Source organism: Oncorhynchus mykiss, chromosome 8, assembly GCF_057628025.1.
Source record: "Oncorhynchus mykiss isolate SJ-2025 chromosome 8, ASM5762802v1, whole genome shotgun sequence".
Classification (NCBI taxonomy): Eukaryota; Metazoa; Chordata; class Actinopteri; order Salmoniformes; family Salmonidae; genus Oncorhynchus; species Oncorhynchus mykiss.
In genome coordinates this window covers 52051639-52075077 of record NC_143029.1, presented here as the reverse complement: position 1 = coordinate 52075077, position 23439 = coordinate 52051639, and the positions used below count along the sequence as shown (strand labels likewise).

General features: G+C 42.7%; 2 protein-coding genes and 1 long non-coding RNA gene across 3 annotated transcripts in view; all 3 read right to left on the bottom strand.

Annotated features, from left to right (window-relative positions):
• LOC149981682 (uncharacterized) overlaps nt 1–23439 on the bottom strand; it is a 161010-nt gene that overhangs the window by 16807 nt on the left and 120764 nt on the right. The window lies entirely within an intron of this gene.
• LOC110530926 (regulator of G protein signaling 21-like) lies at nt 6067–7272 on the bottom strand. The gene is made up of 3 exons (XM_036986872.2): nt 7116–7272; nt 6687–6853; nt 6067–6340 (listed from the first exon to the last, which is right to left on the bottom strand). Exons 1-3 carry the CDS (start codon nt 7222–7224, stop codon nt 6164–6166), a joined length of 453 nt encoding a protein of 150 aa, XP_036842767.1. The 5' UTR covers nt 7225–7272; the 3' UTR covers nt 6067–6163.
• LOC110530037 (regulator of G protein signaling 21) lies at nt 10688–17188 on the bottom strand. Its single transcript, XM_021612805.3, has 5 exons — nt 16636–17188; nt 14877–14975; nt 13734–13795; nt 12997–13163; nt 10688–11315 (listed from the first exon to the last, which is right to left on the bottom strand). Exons 1-5 carry the CDS (start codon nt 16755–16757, stop codon nt 11055–11057), a joined length of 711 nt encoding a protein of 236 aa, XP_021468480.1. The 5' UTR covers nt 16758–17188; the 3' UTR covers nt 10688–11054.

Below are 23439 nucleotides of genomic sequence, written 5' to 3'. Positions count from 1 at the left end.
GTTTAAAGCTTCCACTGGATGAGTGTTGATCATATGAAATGGACTGTTCTCTGCACTGTTCCATTTCTTCAAACATACATTTGAGGTTAAGGGTTAAGTTTAGGCACTATATCCGAACAGTTAAGGTAAGGGTTAAGGTTTGGGATAAACATTACATTTAGGTGCTCTTTCCAAATTGTTATGGTAAGGGTCCGTGGCGGTTCTAGCCTGTATGGCTCCCTGGGCGAACCCCCCCCCCCTTTCAGCTCCCTGGGCGAACCCCCCCCCCCTTTCAGCTCCCTTGGCGAACCTCCCCCCCTTTCAGCTCCCTGGGCGAACCCCCCCTTTCAGCTCCCCATTCTGCACCAACTGTCATTTTTATTCAGACATTTGGAACACAAATAAATAATCATAACATTTAAAACAATATAAATATAAAAATATATACAAAAATAAGACTCCGAAATATCAAAAAGAAGTAACAAAGACAAATGGAAAGAAATTTGTGTTGATTTGGCACTCGAGCATCAATACATTATCCTTCCACCAACACTGTCAACCAAGAGTCAAGACTAAACCAATTCACCTTGGTGGTGTGCAGACTGGTTTTATATTATTCTCAACGATTTCACACAAACCAGAAAAAAATGCAACAATATGTCTGTGAAACTATATATTCACATGAATTGTGGTTTATTTGGTAATGTGATGTGACTGATTTTACTAATTGTATTAGTACTGTAAAAAGTTAAAGGTTCGCTATTTGATAGATTCCCCCACTCCCTCAACCTCGGGCTTCAAGTGGGGGAGACCTGAGGTCTACCTACCCCCGCCCCCCTCCCCCTCTCATACTTCTGAGCGGGAGACCTTCCCAGGCAGGAACCTGCCTAGCTCACAAACTAGAATCAGGGCTCCCACTCTGACAAGGTTAATTGATCCACATTCCCACACGGTGACATGATATCATTGACCTGACGTGCAAATTAGCGAAAGAAAACCGATCCCTCAAATATGACCATTCCAAATGTCGCCTGTACCTAAATTTGCCACTGGTAAGGGTTAAGGTTTGAGATATGGTTAAAACCAAAACATAAATGTCCATGGCTGAGTGTTACAGTCATCGTTGCATCGATGCATGAAGAAGCCAAACACACAGAAATAAAAAACATAGAACACAAAACATAGAATGCCTACCCCAACTCACGCCCTGACCAAACCAAAATAGAGACATAAAAAGGATCTCTAAGGTCAGGGCGTGACAGTACCCCCCCCCCCCCCCCCCAAAGGTGCGGACTCCGGCCACAAAACCTAAACCTATAGGGGAGGGTCAGGGTGGGCATCTATCCGCGGTGGCGGCTCTGATGCGGGACGTGGACCCCGCTCCACCTTAAGCTTGGCCCACTTACTGGCCCTCACCGCCGACCCCCAGACTGGGGACTCTGGCAGCTCCGGACACGAGGGAGACTCTGGCAGCTCCGGACACGAGGGAGACTCTGGCAGCTCCGGACACGAGGGAGACTCTGGCAGCTCCGGACACGAGGGAGACTCTGGCAGCTCCGGACACGAGGGAGACTCTGGCAGCTCCGGACACGAGGGAGACTCTGGCAGCTCCGGACACGAGGGAGACTCTGGCAGCTCCGGACACGAGGGAGACTCTGGCAGCTCCGGACAGGACACAGGCACAGGACTCACCAGGCTGGGGAGACCTACTGGAGGCCTGGTCCGTGGAGGAGGCACAGGATAGACCGGGCTGTGGGGGAGCACTGGAGATCTGGTGCGTAGCCTTGACACCACTCTTCCAGGCTGAATGCCCACTCTAGCCCGGCACGTGCGGGGAGCTGGAACAGGGCACACTGGGATCTCCTGGCGAACTGGGGAAACCGTGCCTAGAGCCGGCGCGGGATATCCTGGCCCGAGGAGATGCACTGGAGGTCTGGAGAGCAGGGCTGGCACCATCCTTCCTGGCTGGGATCCTCACCCTAGCCCGGCAGATGCGGGGACCTGGAATGTAGCGCACCAGGCTAAGAACGCGTACTGGAGATCTGTAGCGCCAAGCTGGCACAAGACGTGCAGGGCTGGGGAGGCGCACAGGAGGCCTGGTGCGTGGGTCTGGCACAGTCTTCACCAGACGGGTAGCACGCACCCCAGGACGAGTATGGAGAGCTGACTCAGGTGACATCAAATCGAGGACACGCTCCGTCGGGCAGATGTCGTGCCTTATGCACCAACACAGCAACTCTCTCATTAATCTCTCCTCCAACCTCCCCATCAACTCCTTCACTGTCTCTGCTTTGCTTCCTTTGCTCACCTCCAATTTCACCCCGACTGGCTCTGGTTCCATCCTCGGCTCCGCCGACCGTCCCGTGTGCCACCCCCCAATTTTTTTTTTATTGGGGCTGCCTCTCCTGGCCACGCTGCTTGGTCCTTTGGTGGTGGGTAGTTCTGTTACGGTCATCGTTGCATGAAGAAGTGGACCAAAGCGCAGCTTGGTAAGTGTTCATGATTTATTAATAGAACTGAACACTGAATAACAAAAACAGCAACGAGAACGAACCAAACCAAAACAGTTCTGTCTGGTGCAGACACAAAAACAGAAAACAACTACCCACAAAACACAGGTGGGAAAAGGCTACCTAAGTATGGTTCTCAATCAGAGACAGCGATAGACAGCTGCCTCTGATTGAGAACCACACCCGGCCAAACACACAGAAATAGAAAACATAGAACACAAAACATTGAATGCCCTACCCAACTCACGCCCTGACCAAACCAAAATAGAGACATAAAAAGGATCTCTAAGGTCAGGGCGTGACACTGGGATTGAACACAAAAACTTCTGATCAAGAGTCTTGGGATTACACCAATCAACAACAAAACCCAAACCTACTTGTTGGTGATAGTGCAAGTTGTCTGACACTATGTGGTTGTATAGGCTAAGTCATGACTGTCAACATGAAACCTGTGCAGCTTCTGTTTTATCTATTCCAGAATTCCCCAACTGGGGGCCCCCGGGTGGTTTTATTTGGTCCCCCAGGTTTTCTGACCAAGAACAAATATATATATTTGAGTGTGTAATTTTCATTGTTGGACAGAAAATACTGTAAAAACACCAGGAAATCAGCGCTAAGTGATTTTAATTTAAGAAATCTGTTCCTAAGTATTCCCAAACATAATAAAGAGACATGTGATTGTAAACAAATGTAAGCAAGGTTTGAAATTATTATGTTTCAATCAAACATTATATCTGTTTGGGCTTCTTGCGGTCAATTTGCAGTCTACAAATAATTTGTCATTTGTTCCGGCCCCCCAACCGCCCCTAACATATACATACACATTTGAATAATTTAGCAGGCACTTATCCAGAGTGAGTTACAGGAGAATGTAGGCTTAAGTACTTGCTCAAGGGCACATCGACAGATTTTTCACCTAGGCAGCTCAGGGATTCGAATCATTGTGACTTTTCAGCTACTGGCCTAACGCTCTCAACTGCTAGGCTGGCCTAACCACTAGGCTACCTGCCACCCAAGTTCTGGTGCAGGGCCAGGTTCATTTGTTTACAAAACAAGAACATAACTCAATGTGTGAGCTTTGCTGCCACCTGGAGTTGGAGAGCTGTACACAATTCCAACACCCTTCTAACCCTTCTTAAAGTGTTCAGAATTGTTTTTTGAAATATTGTATTGATGCCAGCATGGGCTCGGGGGAGTTTCCATCATATTTCTGATTCCATTCATATTTATCCATGGATGGGGAGTTCGGGGAAACGGAAAGATAATCGGATCGCAATCATGGTCAATCAAAACAATCAGGGGATGTTTTGCATCGAATTCAAAATGATAGCACAGAGACACCCTGACTGCACTACGCACAATTTACATGAGAGCAAAATTGCTGCTGATTAAACGTTTTCTTCAAAAGAGATATCTGATTTTAAATAAATACAGTTGAAGTGGGAAGTTTACATACACTTAGGTTGGAGTCATTAAAACCCATTTTTTCAACCACTCCACAAATGTCTTGTTAACAACCTATAGTCTTGGCAAGTCGGTTAGGACATCTACTTTGTGCATGACACAAGTCATTTTTCCAACAATTGTTTACAAACAGATTATTTCACTGTATCACAATTCCAGTGAGTCAGAAGTGTACTTACACTACATTGACTGTGCCTTTAAACAGCTTGGAAAATCTCAGAAAATGATGTCATGGCTTTAGAAGCTTCTGATAGGCTAATTAACATAATTTGAGTCAATTGGCGATGTGCCTTTGGATGTATTTCAAGGCCTACCTTCAAACTCAGTGCCTCTTGGCTTGACATCATGGGAAAATCAAAAGAAATCAGACCTCAGAAAATTAATTGTAGACCTCCACAAGTCTGGTTCATCCTTGGGAGCAATTTCCAAACGCCTGAAGGTACCACGTTAATCTGTACAAACAATAATACGCACGTATAAACAACATGGGACCATGCAGCCTTCATACCGCTCAGGAAGGAGACGCATTCTGTCTCCTAGAGATTAACATACTTTGGTGCGAAAAGTGTAAATCAATCGCAGAACAACAGCAAAGGATCTTGTGAAGTTCCTGGAGGAAACAGGTACAAAAGTATCTCTATCCACAGTAAACGAGTCCTATATCGACATTACCTGAAGGGCCACTCAGCAAGGAAGAAGCCATTGCTCCAAAACTGCCATAAAAACCCAGACTACGGTTTGCAACTGCACGTGGGGACACACATACTTTTTTTTACTTTTTGGGGAAATGTCCTCTGGTCTGATGAAACAAAAATAGAACTGTTTGGCCATAATGACCCTCGTTATGTTTGGAGGAAATAGAGGGGGGGGGGGCTTGCAAGCCGAAGAACACCATTCCAACCATGAAGCTTGGGGGTGGCAGCATCATGTTGTGGGGGTATTTGCTGCAGGTGGGACTGGCGCACTTCCTATTGTGGGAAGCTTGTGGAAGGTTACTTGAAATGTTTGACCCACGTTAAACAATTTAAAGGCAATGCTACCAAATACTAATTGAGTGTATGTAAACTTCTGACCCACTGGGAATGTGGTGAAATTATAGCTGAAATAAATAATTCTCTCTACTATTATTCTGACATTTGACATTCTTAAAATAAAGTGGTGATCCTAACTGACCTAGGACAGGGAATGTTTACTAGGATTGAATGTCAGGAATTGTGAAAAACTGAGTTTAAATGTATTTGGCTAAGGTCTATGTAATCTTCCAACTTCAACTGCACATGAACAGATCAAATAAACAAATGACAATAGAGATTTCAGATCATTCTCATTCATCACCTGACTCAAAGTTTTCCACCATTCACAAAAAATGCCCTCTCTTAGTCTCCCTGAATATCTGGGAACTTAAAAGGTTAGAATGCATACTACTTTGAATTGCAGTAGCCAGTGCACCTGTAAAAAGCAGGCACATAATGGTTGCATCTGGCTTTTCCCCAAAAAATATCCACACAGAACAAGGACAGGAGCTTGGCAACTCATTTGAATAGTTTTTTTATTTCAAATTTGATGCTTGATTCATTCAGATCATTTTAATTTCAATTTGAGACGGAATCTGATTACATACAGAAGTGATAATACTATTGATACAAATTAAGAACTTATTCATCATCTAATTTATAGTCAAAGGGGCAACATTTTGGCATTTTAGTCTCTACAAATAACTTAGTTAAATACAACAACATTGCACACATGATACTATATACATTCATTGAGAATGGAATCAACCCATTAAATGTAGTCACCGGTTAAAGAAAATATGTTGTTTGGACATGGATTGCAATAACATGGTAAGCATAGCGTAGATGAAAGAGTTGAAAGAATGTGTTTCTCAACTTCTGGGTTGTTCTTGACCAGTTCCTGGTTAAATGGTGAGCTGGCGGCCATTTTAGTCAGTTCTCAGGTGCTAGTTTTAAGGAACGATACAATCCATTTCCACGTGCATTGCTATGTTTAAAAACAGTCTAGCCAGGAGATTCTGGACGTTGCTAAACTAAACCCTAGGTGGCAACACCCTAGGTAAGTCGAAAATAAGGTAAAAAATAAATAAAACCATCCCTTTAATCAAAGTGGTCCTCCATGGATGGAGGGACTATAGCTTGTGTGTGGTACATAAAACGTTGAGAAACACTTAGAGCGTTTGTCATTTAAGAGAGTCACCTTGCATCTGCTCTCCGAAGCAAATCCTGGTAGATGTCTGACTTGAGGAATCGTGGGTAACAATCCCTGGCCATCAGACTGTAGATCAGCTTCTGTGCCGCGTCAAAGGAAGTCAGGCTCGGCTGGGAGATGTTCTTGGTGATATTTTCTCTGGTCCCACAATCAATGTTGATCTTCAACCAATATATAACCCCAGTAAATACATGTTTTTTCCCCCAGACACATTTCTACATCTTATCTCCACTGAATGTCTAAAGGCAGACAAAAGTATAAACAGGTCTAGATCCAACCAGGTCCTCATTAATTCATTTGTTTGTTCTGAGTTGTTATGAAATCCATCAGATTGTCATCGGTGGTTGTATGTGTCGAGTGTTTCAGAGTACGGATGCTGATCTAGGATCAGGCATCTCTTGCCCATTTAATCGTATTCATTATGATCTTAAAGGCTAAACTGATCAGCCTAGATCAGCACTCCTACTCTGAGATGCTTGATACATACGGCCTCAGGTAGCTACTTACCTGTCTGGGTGCTTCACATTCCACAAACTCAGAGTAGATCCTGTTTGCAGAGGAGATCATCTCTGGAAGAGACTTGATCTTCTTGTAGTCCTCACAGGCCAGCCAAAACAGGATATTCTCCTCACTATACTCTGACTTCAGGAATTGTCGGAAAGCTGCCTGCCCAGCTGGACATATGGAAAAATAGGAAAAGAAGGGAAATGAGATGTCTCTATGTTTGTTATTGTAAGAAAGCATATGAGCGTGAGTTCTGTCGCAAGACAAAGGCAGTAATCCTAACCTGATACATTTTAGTTACTTGTAACAGACAATCGTAATTTGCCTGTGATTTTCTACATCACATCCTGAGGATGACATAATGAGCTTGGCACTGTCGGTGATGCCTTCTAGACAGGCAGTATAGTAAAAGGATAAAAACGTTGTCCTTACGTTTACTACACAGGAGTTTGTCCACAGACTCTCCCCAAGTCTCAGCCTCTTCAAGTGGGTCCTTGAGAAAGCAACAAAATCTACCCTTGAAAAGAGCGTTGAGATCCATCACTAGCCCAGTAATCAATGATTTTCAAAACACAATATCAAATCTGCCTCACACCTGGAAAGGAAATAGATGAATACGGTCCATCAATGTTTTTTTGCATTTCAAAAATATGTTTTATAGTCCAGTGAAAATAACCTGTTATCCAATACATCATATTAGCTTAGATACAAAATGCACATAGTAGACTCCTCATTCTTGTAATAAGTCGTAACTTGTCTTGAAACATAGCGGCATTCATCTACAGAATCAGTGATAAAGAAACTCACTTTATTGCCATGGCAGCGTTGTCTGTCTGGGAGAGAGAAAATCGTTTCCTGCCAATGTGAGGCTAAGATTTGGATTGTTCCGAGGTGAGGGAGTTAAGTTGCAGGGAATGATCTAGACCAGACTCCCTCCGTGAATGGAACGCATGAAAATCAGTATGCAAAGTGATGTTTGCGAGAGAGGGTATCCTTCCTTCCGAGGCCTCTCTGACCTCTGAGAGAGTACACACCTGGGTTTCAAGGAGTGGCCCTCATGTCTTCTATGATATCCTGTCCACCTCAGTTTCAATCATAGATATGAAGATGAAAGACAGAGTATATAGTCCTAATATAACCCTAAGGGGAAAAAAAGAGTGTATCATGGTACATTTACCATGGTAAAGGACGTCACCATCGATGAATGGCACTTTTGAAGAATTCGAAACAACTAGTACTACTCAGTAACAAATGGTGCCCAGTAGAGCTTGTTTCAAGTGTTTATTAGAATGTTATAGAGATATAACTTTTTATATGTTATTACTCTGTAATTACCATTTCACCAGATGATTTCTCAGTGGATAAATACTCTACAGTAAAACCAAAATCTCTTTCAGATAGTCGTTCATAGTCAGTAACAGAAACATAAGATAAACACGCATGGCCATGGGCTATAGTATCCCAACAAAATAGTCACCTAAAATACACAATACACATATCGAAGTACGTATTTTTATACTTTTCAAGTACAGGTATGTGTATTTATGTTTTTCAAACATCCTAAAAAGCTACATATGGAATATATTATCAGCTGTTGTACTGTAACAAAATAGGCAACTACAGCATCAAAACATATTGAAGGATTTGTGAAGGATTTTGGAATACAGGTATCTGTATTTATGCTTTTGAACAGCCGAAGAAGCTACAGATGGAAAATGAAATGAGGTCAAATGAGTGAGGTGAAATGCAAAATAGAAAATGAAAGGTAAACAGATGATGAAGTGCTGATGAAGCACCTAGATGGGAGGCTGACCATAAACAAATAGAGCATGAAGGGAATCCCGCATCCTGGTACTACGCTGGATTTGCATCTCTGTTGTGGAACATCTTCCACATTTAATTATAATGACACAGCAACAATAATATTCTATGCTATGCTCTGTGCACGATGCGTGTGATATCTTCAGTCATTCTTTCTTACGTCTGTCAAATCTAACCCTGCACTAAAGCACATCATATGTTTAGACCGTGTAAACTCTATTTTGACTTGTGTGAAAGTTTGAGTGATATCCGAGTGTTAGGAATACTGGCCTTTGTGAATAAAGTACTAAAAGTACAATATGGTCCATGTTTGCTTGAAAAGGGCTACATATATAAAATATTGTACTGGTTATATTTCCCTTCTCTGATCCTTTTATGGTGTTGAATATCTACCACCTTGATGGGAGGGTCAAAGGTTAACCACAGATGCAGTCAGTGCAAGGTATACCCTTTCTGCATATTGGAAACCCATTCTCATGTGTCAGCCAAGTGATGCATTGTGGGATAGGGGTAATGGAATATTCCCAATGTATCCAGTAACTGCAAATGTGTAGTCATTAATGTACTAATGAAGATTAATGATGGCGGGTCATGGTATATGAGGACAGTCTTCATGGTGTACGAGGACAGTCCTCCCTGTGGTGCTCACATATCCTGATCCCCATCATCCTCCAACCCAGGATATTATGTGCTTCCCAAACAAAACCAAGAATGGAAATCTCACCAAGTGATGGAAAACACCACGGCGATCCCGATTTGCATCCGCGTGGACGAAATTTGATTTTCAAAAGAGGTGCTTGTCTCGCATGTGCACAGTGCTGAGAAGTGTTGCAATTGGTGCACTGCAGACTCTAAAACACCGTCTATTGCTGGTGTGGTTGCTATACATCCCAAAACTACAAAGTTGGTGGATTCTTATTCAAGTTAACCCAGAGGAGTTTATTATCAAAGCATTCCTACCCACACACAAAACATAAATAAAACAGTTTTTCCCCCTATTTGTTGTTTCCCTTATTCCCTTAGCCATGTAGACGTTGCGTTGTGGCATGTTTATTAAAATGTACAGGTTTCATACAAACATTAATTAATTCCTCTTCCAACACCATGCCATCTAGCTGTCATGGTTAGGGCCAGGAGTTTTCCATAGTAACATAGTAACAAGGCCCAATCATTTTTTCTGGCTACTTGATTTGACCAGGAAGTACTCTTGGCCCACACTGGGTTAGTGTGCTTCCTCTGGTAACCCACAGTGAGGCGCTGTGTATCCTCGACCAGCACCTTCAGCAGCCTACAAAAAAACAAGTATATTTTCCCCATGTGCTGCAACAATGCCTGCCCACCTGTGTGAAATAAATATACATATTTGATTTAAAAAAAGGCAAGGCAAGGATTTGAATCCCACAGTGTACATAGTCCTCCACTCCTAACACTTTTTTGTCTCCACTGTAAGTAAGTTCATTTCTAGGGCATCGGTTTGAATCAGTGAGGGGTAAGGAAACATCAGCCAACGTTAGCATTCCTGTATTAAATGAATGTAAATTGAAGCTAAATGCTAAATGCTTTATCGCGTTTTTTCTGTTGCCTGCCTGGCATATGTATTCATTAGGGGTGTTTCGTCGCGAAGTCTTAAGGCAAGTCAAGTGTGGCGCCTAGTGATTTCTCTATCCGAAAGATTTGGCATTGCTGTGAACTGTCTTGGAATTTCAACTACTACTAATACGGGATTTTTTTATGTCACTCAAATTCTTGATTGTTTTTGTCAAATACTCTTGCATATTCAACATTTTATATATATATATATATATATCCCACCAAACTCCCATGGTGAAGATGCCATGAAGCCAATACTGTCCGTCATTTAACTCTTAGTGGGTAGGAAACAATCCAATCAGTTTGCTGTAATGATTTCCACACCGCCAAGATAGATTCAGTGGGATCGTTGGCAGCTTGGAATGATTACATATTTTTATTTGTAAGGAATACCGTGTGCATGCCAATGACGTGAATATTTCTATTCGTAGAGTGGTTACTCACTTGCTCAGTGAGGTCTATACATTTTTTTGGGTGATTCGGCAGCGGGTTCCTTCCAAATACTTCTATCGTACCTTCTGATTGTGTAAGGCACTAACGTCATAGTCGCTATTTGTCATGTTTTTTGTTTGTCCCTTTTGACATAATTGAACCGTTATAAACGTTAGAAAAAGCTTTAATAGTACATTGTTTATTCCAATAATTACTCTCCAGACTATATATACAATTTACAACTAAAAGCCAACATAACAGATTATTATCATAAATTATTGAATTAATACAAGCAGTGGCAAGACATTTAACGGTAATCAAGATGAACGTTGCATATTAGTATTCGAACACAGTATTCTGTGTCTAGATGGGGAACACTTTAACTGATAGCTGTAAAGTCAAATCTCTTCAGAAAGTCTCATTAAAAAACACAACAACGAGTCACACAGCGAGTCAGATACAGGCATTGCACTGCAAGAGAAATCAGAAGGGTGTGTGTGTGTTTTGTGCTACTCTCAGTTTAAGATTCTACAACCAGGCAGAGGAGTCGCCCGTGGCCTCCCCTCGCGGCTCATTGAAAACGCAGGACCGTGACCTCCGGCGGAACATGGTGGTCCCGGGGCCTTTTCTCTTGGTGAGGCGAAGGTAGATTTCGGAAGTGAGGAACCTCGGGTAGCAGTCTTTTTTCATCAGGCTGAAGACTTTGCTCTGTGCCGCATCGAAGCAGGTATTCGTCGGCGTGGTGATGGTCTTCTGGATGGCCACCTTTGTTGCGTAGTCGATGTTGACCTAAAAGTAAAGTGACACTATTATGTTAAGTGGCTCAATCCCAAATCAAACCTTAGATATGGTAATATGGTACTAGCTCCTCCTTCCCATTTGATTGTTTTCAAAAGAAAAGCAATGCTCATTCCAATTGGTGCTTGTACAAAGCACATCTTCCCGTTGATTTTGCGATCACTCAAACATCTGTTATGTCCGCTCAAACAAATTCCAGTTCCCTTCAAAATTTCAGTTTTTTTATTTGCATCTACACTATATATACAAAAGTATGTGGACACCGCTTCAAAGTAGTGGATTCGGCTATTTCAGCCAGACCCGTTGCTGACAGGTGTATAAATCGAGCACACAGTCATGCAATCTCCATAGACAAACATTGGCAGTAGAATGGACTTACTGAAGAGCTCAGTGACTTTCAACGACTCCCAACAAGTCAAATTGCTAACCCTGCTAGAGCTGCCCGGGTCAAATTTAAGTTCTGTTATTGTGAGGTGGAAACAGATAGGAGCAACAATGGCTCAGCCGTGAAGTGGTAGGCCACACAAGCTCACAGAACGGGACCGCCAAGTGCTGAAGCACATAACGCGTAAAAATCGTTGATGTAATCATTGTGTGCTAGGAGAATGGGACCAAATACTAAACTTTTGACTACTTTAATGCAGATATAAGTGAATCTGTCCTATTGCCACTCACTGTAGTCTCCGCCTAATGTTGAATATGCAAGAGTATTTGACAAAAACAATCAAGAATTTGAGTGAAATCCATGGTGAAAGCTACTGGTGATTGTGAAATCGTGAGGGGGCGGTACCTTAGAGAGATGCTTGTTGGAAATAGAGTAATTTCATGCAAATTTATTAAATTATGCCCATGGTTATATAGAAATTAGATGTTATTTTAGCTCTACACCCAATCCTTTCTATTGGCAAGTGTGACTTGTTTAAGATCATTGGGAGAGGGGTAAATGTACTCAAAACAGCTACAGTTCATGACTGGCCCAAGACACCTTGAGACATTCTTCCTAGTTTATGTTACGCAGAGCCCTCCATGTAAATGCACTTCTGTGACACAATACATGTCCCTGTACTTGGTTTGGAAGTCATGCTCACTTATTCTTCAACTGAGCTTAGAAGACACTAACATCTTCATCTCAAACTGAAAGAGTCTGGGTAATCATTCCACTGGCTCAGTTGCTGCTAGTCGCAGAGAAGGAAAACCACACGGTCACGATCTGTCTCCATCCAATGGTGCCTGAGGTTGTAACGCTTCTAAACCACACGCTTCTGTAATGGTCATATCTGTCTTACTAGGGGAGTAGAGCATCTTCTTAACCACAGGTTTATCATGCACTCGGGGCTTTGTTCATGCCTCATACTCATTGTAACCTCTGCATAATTCCAATGCATAGTTTATAAAAGTTGAAGTCTGTATAGCGGTGAATGTTGATGCATTTGCATCCAGTCTCCTTTTGAATTAGATCAAGACCATAGAAGAGCAACAAAATTGAGATTTGATCTTTCTGTGAATGCTTGACCAACTAGCAGCTTTAGGGAAGTCCCATTGATGTGGCCCCAACAGTTTCCCCAATTGCCATTAATAGGGCCCACATGGTCAGGGAAACATCTAGACCCTATACAGCTTATAAAGCTCCAGCAAGGCCTATTTGGTTTCGTTTCTCAAGCACCATATATACCTCCTTTGGGGCATCGGCTTCAATGAAGACAGCATACATCTGCTTGGCTTTGGTGATGAGCCTGGAATCCGAGTCGATGGTCTTGTATTCCTCACAGGCCAACCAGAACTCAATGTTCTCCTCACTGAACTCTGTTCTGAGGAACTGAGAAAACGTCTCCACTCCATCTACTCGGGGGAGAAGAACATACTCTTTAATGATCCATTGGATTTATTGGATTCAATCGTGAGGCTTATATGGATAAAAAAACAACATGTACTGCTCCAGAATAATGGCGACAAAAGGATCTGCACTGTGCCCACTGATACTATGGATGAGTTACTTCGTAACTTACACTTGATTGAATTTCAGACTGCATTAATTGAGATTTGGCTGATTTTGGTTCATTCCGATTCAAAATAGAAATGGTCAAGCTCTGTAGATTCCCATCCTGCTCTCAATGGAAAGTGGGAAAGACCATATTGAACATTCAACCAGTGATCCCAATGACTCATAGAGCGAGCCCCGCAAAATTATTCACAGCTGTAATGAAACACTCTTTCAATAGACATATCAGGAAGTTAGACAGGTTTGATAGTCTTACCTAACACTAAAAATATAGCAGTGACACTCCATTGTTCTCTCCTCTAACCTTTAATTTCCCTAAAGACACTGTGGCTTCCCATTAAAGTTGTGCCTTGAACAAAAATAGACTCGCAATTTGTGACTAAATCAGACATCGCCGGTTTCAATCTAACCTGAATGTCTGAGCAGCTCTTCAAAGGTGCTACTCCAACTCAAAGCTGCCTCCGGTGAGATGCTGCGGAAAAAAAAGAGTCAGAGATACCATTTAAGTCCTTTGCTAATGATGTGTTTATTTGTTTATATATCTTTCTGAGGAAGCCTGTTGAACACTGATGGTGGGCTACAGTATGTCTAGCTTCTGTTGTTCCCCAATGGTATTTTGATTGAGGAAAATAAACTGTATAGTCCATGAATTTAAAGGGGTATTTCAGCTAAATGACACATTTAGATATTTGTTTCCTTGTAGTAGTCTATGGGCTGGGCAATGCTGCTTAGGACTTATGGCAACAACGATCTAAATGTAATTGCGCTGAACTAGCCCATTAAAGGCCCGCACAGACTATAAGATTTTAGCCGTCTCATATGCCACCCAGACAAAATGTACACATCGTGGGCAAATTCTTAGGTCGTAAAACGATTGTCGGGCGTCTCACTGTGACAGGGTCTTGGGTTTGCCCATTTAAGTATGACTGTGTGCGGTCATAGTCTCCAACAAAGTTCTGGCAGTGTCAACAATGTTGAGCCTTAGTCGTGCAGTGTGGCATGCATTTATTTCTTCAAAATTAGAATTCACACATCGGATAATGAAAACTTGGCGCAAGTAATGGCCTGTGTGTAGTTCCAAATAACATAGACACACGTCGGCTGTCAACATGTCAACGCTTGTATTGTGTAACCAGCAATGACTATACTGGGGGCGCATATCCCATTGGAGCTATGGGCCTAACATTCAGTGTTAGCGTTTCCATGTTGTGATGTTCCTCTTCCATTTGAGAGTTGAGCTCCTCATGACGAGGAGCGCACGCTCACAGAGGTAGGAGGAGCAATGTCTGTCAGTCGTCAGCTTGTTGTTGTTCTCTCGATGCCGTGCTTGATACGTCCAGTTGACGTAGCAAATCATACAATCTGGCCAAGTTTATGTAAATTAGGTCACATCGCACAGTGTGACGTGTAATAATCGTAAAAGACTAAATCCGACGTACAGTGTGGAAAGCCCTTGAGATTGAAAATGATCTTCAATACAAATTGGGTAACTGGGGCAATTAAACATGTTAATGTTTCCATTGCTTTGCCTTTACACTTGACTGACGCCTTACTTGCTGGTTGCGGTGGTGGTCTTCTTTTCTGGACTGATGTTTTCATGGGAGCCTGACTTGGTCAGCAGAAGGCTCAGTTGGCACCTCTTGTCTTTCAATCTGCAACCAGAGTTAATGGAACACTTTACATAATGATTACATTTCGGTTTACTGTACAGCAGTTTAATCATAATGAATGAAATCACTAGCCTGGCCCCAGACCTGTTTGTGCTGTCTTGCCAACTCCTATGGTTATTATTACGCCAAACATTGTTTCAGTCGGCAAGACAGCGCAAACATATCTGGGAACCAGGCTACAAAATCACAACAACAGAGTAATAAACCAGCCATTGTTTACTCAAGCCGAGGACCTTTAACATGGACGATCACATGATAACGGAAATAAATAGGACCTCTTCTTTCGTTCCGCCTGGGCCACATGACGTAAAGGCCAACAGAGCAAGCCGTGTTTCACTAAAGGCAGCAGTGGCATCTCATGGGGTGGACAGTGCCCTTGAGAATGACAGCAAAGTGAGACGGTGTGGGGTGGACAGTGCCCTTGAGAATGACAGCAAAGTGAGACGGTGTGGGGTGGACAGTGCCCTTGAGAATGACAGCAAAGTGAGACGGTGTGGGGTGGACAGTGCCCTTGAGAATGACAGCAAAGTGAGACGGTGTGGGGTGGACAGTGCCCTTGAGAATGACAGCAAAGTGAGACGGTGTGAGGTGGACAGTGCCCTTGAGAATGACAGCAAAGTGAGACGGTGTGGGGTGGACAGTGCCCTTGAGAATGACAGCAAAGTGAGACGGTGTGGGGTGGACAGTGCCCTTGAGAATGACAGCAAAGTGAGATGGTGTCAGCGTGCTAACCATCATTCTGAAACGAGGAACCAACCACGCACATATGCCCTGTAGACACAGAACAAAGGCCAACCAAGGGGAAATGTACTTCTGCACCTCTTCTCAACGAACCAGTATCTGCAGCACGTTCAAGGGAATTTGCATGGGCAGGAATTCACACCGACGGACACTTGAAACGGTGTGGCAAATCATTGAAAAGTTGCATTTCCCGTCCCCTCTCTACCTCCTGTCGAGGTTGTGTCGTTCAACTTTGTGTCGTTAAATGATGGATAGTCACGAGGAACACATGTTTTACCAGGTCACAATTCATCCCCATGGCGTAGAGTCATTTCATTTGCCTCACAGTTCTACATCAAAAGTATCAACAAACCGAGACAGCCCCAAAGGACTTCACACCCTCAAACAAACGACGCCGTGGCACTTTAACAGCTACTCTGCGTCTCCTCTTGTCTCGTTGAGAACTCAGAGAGGCAAAATAAACGAACCAAGGTACAGAACTCACGGTTGTTAGTGCTAGGGTGTCACCTTAACGAATGAGCATTTCTTTTCTGATCTCCTGCTATTGAGAGAATGGCAATGGCTCTCAGATGCACATGTGCCCTCTCACTCTGTAGAGACAAGTCAAGCGTGGTGCCATGGCAGACCCCCTTACATTATGAAGTCAACACCAACACTTAATGAGTGGAAGAGTTGTGGAGGAGAAAGTCACAATATAAGAGAAGATACTCATACTAGCGATAAGGTTTTCTCTGTCTGTCTCCCATTGCTGTTGTGCAATGCAAATAAAGGAAGTGGCATTCTTACAAGATGTAATGAAACAAGGTCTTAAAAGCTTCACAGAATTGTTAAAATACACAAAAAAATCGAATTCTGCTTTCAAATAAAAAAGGATAGGAAGATTTAAGTGCAAAAAACCTACCTGGAATTACTATCTTTCATTCTCGGTGCCTTCAAGTCCTTAGGACCAAGCATTTTGAAATACGCTTCCTCCTTTGGGGCCAAAAAGTTGAATTGAGGAAATAGAAAAACAAATGTCTCCATGCTAGCTTCCTTCTAACTTTAGCATTTGTGAAGGCAGACCACGAGCAGCTCTTAGTGTTCGTTTAACCCCATCGTTTGTACCACATCTCTTTTTAAAGCTTCGCATAGCTAAAATATTTCCCCTGTACCTTTCACACGGCTTCCTGACCTAGGTGAACTACTGAGTTTACCGCAGCATCAGTGATAAAGAAAACCCCCTCATGCTCAACATCCTGCTTTAAAACTATTAACTATGAACTTCAAAGAAAACAATAACTTCCTATTACCAGACAAATATTGCATTTACATTAGTAATACTGTACAAACCTGGATTAGGCCTACATTATGACTCCATCAAGCATTAAGTGATAGATTGATATGCAAAGCTACTGTTGCAAATATTCGGATCAAAGGTATATTGAAGCACTTTCAACCTGTGTTAATAGTGTATTGAACCTGTATTGAATCACTTTGAACCTGTATTAATAGTGTATTGAACCTGTTCAAACCCGCGCTTTGAATGCAGCAGGTAGCCTAGTGGTTAGAGGGTTGGGCCAGTAACCGAAGGTCATTGATTTGAAAACCCGTTCCGATAAAGTGAAAAATCTGCCGATGTGCCCTTGAGCAAGGCACTTAACTCTCATTTGCTCCAGGGGCGCTGTACTACTATGGCTGACCCTGTAAAATTACACATTTCACTAAACATATCTGGTGTATCTGACAATAAAAATATATATACATACACTGAGTGTACAAAACATTAGGAACACATGCTCTTTCCATGACAGACTGACCAGGTGAATGCTATGATCCCTTATTGATGTCACCTGTTAAATCCACTTCAATCAGTGTAGATGAAGGGGAGGTGACAGGCTAACCTTTTACTGCAATGTGCTAAATCAGGGACAATGTGCTAAATCAGGGTCACACAGTATGGTTCTTGGTAGTCTTAAACAAATCTACTTTGAGACAAAAGTATACACCTCACACACATGGTTATGGGCTTAAACATTCCACCCATGACGCCACTAAAGGGTGACTTGATTTGACTGCGGGAAAGAACTACAGAAGGATTTTTAGGCCTTGAGACAATTTAGACATGGATAGTGTATGTGTGCCATTCAGAGGGGGAATGGGCGAGACAAAATGTAAGTGCCTTTGAACGGTGAATGGTAGCAGGTGCCAGGCGCACCAGTTTGAGTGTGTCAACTGCAATGCTGCTGGGTTTTTCCCCCCTTAAATAGTTTTCCGTATCTATCAAGAATGGTCCACCCCCCGCCCCCAAAGGACATCCAGCCAACTTAACACAACTGTGGGCCCAGCATACCTGTAGAATGCTTTGACCCGACGAATTGAGGCTGTTCTGAGGGCAAAAGGGGATGCAACTCAATTTTAGGACTGTGTTCCTAATGTTTGTACACTCAGTGTTTATACTGTATACAGTGTATTGTGTGACTTGACCGGGTATCAAAACATGAAGCGCTGTCAAGTATTATGATAATCTCAGATAATTATATGGGTAGTTGTTTGACAGTGCATGATCTAACAGTGATCGATGGTGTTGCTGCGACTACGTTGTTGCCTTCTACAGGTGTCCTATCAGGCCGTGTGTCTGCAAACTGCTAAAGATGAACAGTGTTGCGTCATAACAGCCAGCACACAATTGACACACTCAATTAGCATTCTCCTCAAAGGAAGCCAGAGGTCTAAACACTCCACGAGCGAAACATCATCCCCTCATTCAGATAATACGAGGGGTGGTGGTTTTGCAACTTATCGGCAAGATGTCATCTCAAAGTGCAAGGCGCTGTCGTTCCCGATTGACAGAGTAATGCTGTGATTCCGCCGCGCTATCGGCAGCCAGCCAGTGAAGAGATAGAGTGGAATGAGATGGAATGGATAGTAAAATGGGTTTGCATAAAGGCTGGGTACGGAGGCCTGGCGGTTTCCAGGGCATCAGTGGATTAATAGAGATAGACAAACCCACAGTGACACGGCGGAGAGCAACAGGGAATAGGTGCCCTCGCAGATAGACAGAGACAACTGTGATGTCTTTGTTTTAAAGGAGAGTAGGAGAAACAGCAACCACCGAAGCCCAGAGAAGAGGATGGACTTGTGAATGGGAACAATGCAGTTGAATGTTTAACCATAGCAAACACAGACCATGGGCCTGGTTCATAGTACCGTTTGACACTACACCCAACTACGGAGCTTATGGTACTCTAATGCATCATCAGTCCTCCTCTACTTATCGCGGATAAGCTATTCTCGTGCCATCCTAATAACCACAAGACAACACAAGTTGCGGTTGTTGACATAACTGGACTTCAGCAGTTATGAAATTCTTATGTACTACTTTTGAATGATGTATGAATGAGTTATGAATGAGTTATGAATGATTTATGAATGAGTTATGAATGAGTTATGAATGAGTTATGAATGAGTTATGAATGATGTATGAATGAGTTATGAAGCCCTTATGTTTGGACCCTTCAAATAACATTTTACCTAGATGACTACATAGATAGACGTTTAATTGTCACATACGCCGGATAGGTGCAGTGAAATGTGTTGTTTTACAAGGTCAGTCATAGTAGTACGGCGCCCCTGGAGCAAATTAGGGTTAACAGCCTTGCTCAAGGGCACATCGGCAGATTGTTCACGTTGTCGGCTCGGGTATTCAAACCAACGATCTTTTGCTTACTGGCCCATCACTCTAAAAGCTAGGCTACCTGCCACCCGAGTTAGCTTATTAGCTACCTTACTTCATTATGTGTATACTGCAAGTCAGTGGTCACCAACGTAGAAAAGCAAGCCGAGATCTACTGTTCAGAAAAAGAAAAAAAACATGACTTATAAAACACAAGCCTATGCAGCATTAGCCTATTAAAAACCGCTATGTAGCAATGAGGTTTGTGCAGTAGGCTATAGGCCCAATACATTATCACTGCATATTGGCTATGCTTGAATTGCCCTGCCAATGTTGTTCTTCTCAGACCATTTTGAAATACATTTTTTGGTATATGATAACACTGGTAATAGATCATTTGTTGTATTACTTGTGAGGCACAGCTGAGTGAGCATAATAATTACCTTTTTTACATTTTACTGGACCGATGGCCTGCATCTGATGGTCAGTCTGAGGGGAGGGAGGGAGAGAGCAGCGTTGATGCTCACCCGTCCCTCCGCTCTCTCTCCCTCCTCTGAGACAAGGGGACACAGTCGCACTGCAATATCTCTGCCTCATCCACCAATTCACGTTGTTTCTCCTATGACCAGAGAATGTGAAATATTCCTCGCTGTTAAAAAAGACAAGCCGCTAATAAAAAACAATTCAAGCTTATCAAAACACTTTGCTATACTCATTCATTGCAGCTGCAGTGCTGGTTGTGGCGTGAGTGGAAGTATGGAGAATGCACATGTTATGGCTTATAAAAGTGTCGAACAATGTGTTGACAGTGCTGAATAACAAATTAAACATGAATTTACTAATACAGCAGCTCTTTGCTGTTATCATTGAGTCTCTCTCTAGTCATGGTTTTACAAGTTTTGAAATCTCACCGTATCGACTTTGTTATGAGTTCGCGGCTTTTTTTGTCTTTTTTTTTATACAGCCTATGGCTTGAAAAAACTGTGCAGTCACAGTGATCTGAGCTATCTGATAGGTCAGCAGTAGGCCTATAGGTACACTTGATTTGCTCTCTGGGCCTGCTGGGTATGGCAGAGTTCTATCTTCAGACACATGAAATGGTTCAAAATGTGAACACTTTGCGTTCCCGGCGCTAATGCTGCTGAATCAAGTGCACCTACCACCAACAGCGCTAAACAAAAAAACAAAAAAAGGCTTTATCGATGTTGTTTTTTACAGAAATGTTTGGTGATCGACTACGAATGCCCCTTGGAGATCGACCAGTCGACCATTGCTGTAAGTAGTTACTGTTTTGCACTTAAAGGTCCAAATGCAGCTGTTTTTATCTCAATATTAAATCATTTCTGGGTAACAATGAAGTACCATACTGTGATTGTTTACAATTAAAATGGTCAAAAATAAACAAAAATAGCTTATTTGCAAAAATCTATTTCTCAAGCAATAATTTTGCTAGGACTGTCTGGGAGTGGTCTGAGTATCTGTTATTGGCAGAGAAGTTTGGAACGCTCTTTTTTATTGGTCTGTTAACTAATTTTTATTTTTTATTTATTTAACTAGGCAAGTCAGTTAAGAACAAATTCTTATTTTCAATGACGGCCTAGGAACACTGGGTTAACTGCCTTGTTCAGGGGAAGAACCATAGATTTTTTACCTTGTCAGCTTGGGGATTTGATCTTGCAACCTTTTGGTTACTAGTCCAACGCTTTAACCACTAGGCCCCAAGAAGTAGGCTACTTTTATATATATAACACAGGGAAATCACATTTTTGACTGCACTGGGCCTTTAAGCGGCAACACTCAAGAGCACCGTCCTGCTGTGGCAAGTTTATTACTAACAGTTGAATCATTACAACCAATTAAAATGAAAGTCTATCAAATTAGTTTGTTAGCTCAGGTGTGGTTAACTCGTTAGGTATTCTGGGCCGAATGTCTGGAGGATCGATGCATCTGCAGAACCGAATAGATGCTGCCAGCTGGTCACCAATGATTTGATTTGTTTCATTATTCAAAATAATATTCAGAGAACCATTACAGTTGAATTATTTCACTACCAGCTCCTGCAATTCATTCCAAAAGCAATATGGCCACACGTCGTTAGCATGAAAACTCAATGAGAGCAAAGGCTGTTCTTCTGTCTCTGTGGCGTTTCAGGATGCTTTAAAATGTTCATTTACATGGAGTGTAGTTGCTGGGGTGGGTGGATGAGTAGATTCAGTGTAGCAAAGACACTAGGGGATATGGCACCATTTAAAAAAACGCGGGTTAAACGTTACTGGCACCATACATAACCAAAGTTCAGAGATCAACACAAAGGGAGATAGAGGTACAAGTGCTTTGTGGTTTGTGGTTGTCTCGTCTTCCTTGGTTGAATGCACTTATTGTAAAACTTTCTGGATTCCCAGCAAACAGGGGACTTGCTAAAGACATTTGGCGACATTCCTACTGGGATCCTTTAAGGGTTTCAGCGAGATGTTATACCACTTACATTGGGAAAACGTTCTAGCAACATTAAAACATGACAGGACCATAAGAGGACGTTCAGTACACATCCCAGTTTGGTCGCTGCATAACGTTATGATAACGTATTTTCATGTCCATAAGTGAACGTTATGAAAAGGTTCCTATTTGGTTCCGATAGGACACTCTCCATAGGGCATTCAATGACCACAAGGGGACGATTCATGATGGCCAAAGGGGGCGTAGCATAATGGTCCCAATGGAACGTTCTCTGGGGGACCTTTGCGTAGTTCCCTGTAAGGTACCATGACGTCACGTCATGGTTCTCAGGACTCAGGACATTACGTGAGGGAACATCCCTGCATGCAAACATTTTTTTTTGTCAGGATGTCCCCGGAACATGGCGAAATGGTCGCCTCAAGTGGTCAGGGCGGTTGTGTCATGGTCCCCTGGACATTGTGTCATTTTGAATGAGAAACCCTTTCTGCTTTGGTTGTCGTCAATGATTGACATATTGAGAGGATGGTTATGAGATATAGTGGATGGTGCTACACACTGACTGCACGCCCCTTTATGAAAAACATCAGGCCCTAGGGCCTCATTGGCACACTCGCTCCCTCTGCCTTTTCATCATCCTCCCGATTAGGTATTCTGTTTCTGAATGGCAAGTAAGCATGCTGCTTGGTGCCTTCCCCCGAAACCGGGTTATAATTATTTAACAAGTGACATCAGAAAATGTAAGGTAAAGCAAACTAGTAGGCTAGTTCATTGCGGTAGCTTCAACGCACACCCTGTTACCAGTATATCGATCACTTCTTCCTAGAAAGAAGACAGTGTTTGGATATGTGTGTAGTTACTTGGACTCGATTTCCAATCATCCACCAAATACATTGGAATGTACATTAAACATCTGCAGGGAGCTGGTTTGAGCTGTTGTGTGCATAGCCCATCAGCTCTGGGATCTCCCTTACTAAATGAGACCTTACCAGAAAGCTGCAGGCTTCCAGGAAGAGAAACTCTCTCAGCTTTCAACTTGTTGGGTCTGACACAGGCAGACAATGACACCCAGATACCAAGGTGGCTGATCTCAATTGCCATAATTTCCTTTGAGAAACCACGCGGTTAGCAGCTAACCACAGCTCAGGGGCATTTACATACTGTGTAGGTCTCAAAGCAGGGCAGCAGCCAGTGTGTGTTTACATAGAACCAGAAGTGCAAATGGAGGAAGAGAAGAAGAAGAAAACAAGTTATATTTATACAAGTTACACAACTATATTTACAGAATGTGGTATTATGAGAAATGGCTGTGGAAGATAAATGTATCAAGGTCTCTCTAGCAGTAGCAGTGTCTCTGTAAGGTCAGGCTTACCATGGCCATTAGTATGTTTAGTATTGACCAGCAGACGAAGCTTGACAGTTTCACAGACTCTGCTGGAAGGCTTTGTCCTTTTGTTATCATGCTAGCACACAGACCCATACTATAGCACACAGACCCATACTATAGCACACAGACCCATACTATAGCACACAGACCCATACTATAGCACACAGACCCATACTATAGCACACAGACCCATACTATAGCACACAGACCCA

Bases quoted from the DNA above. Each gene is read 5' to 3' on its own strand.
- LOC110530037 (XM_021612805.3), bottom strand. From the start codon at position 16,757: ATGGAGACATTTGTTTTTCTATTTCCTCAATTCAACTTTTTGGCCCCA. The intron at 13,796-14,876 runs GTAAGGCGTCAG...TTTTTTCCGCAG, and splicing joins ACCACCACCGCAACCAGCAA to CATCTCACCGGAGGCAGCTT. The intron at 11,316-12,996 runs GTATATATGGTG...CTTTACTTTTAG, and splicing joins AAGCCGATGCCCCAAAGGAG to GTCAACATCGACTACGCAAC.
- LOC110530926 (XM_036986872.2), bottom strand. From the start codon at position 7,224: ATGGATCTCAACGCTCTTTTCAAGGGTAGATTTTGTTGCTTTCTCAAG. The intron at 6,854-7,115 runs GTAAGGACAACG...CCATATGTCCAG, and splicing joins CAAACTCCTGTGTAGTAAAC to CTGGGCAGGCAGCTTTCCGA. The intron at 6,341-6,686 runs GTAAGTAGCTAC...TATTGGTTGAAG, and splicing joins AATGTGAAGCACCCAGACAG to ATCAACATTGATTGTGGGAC.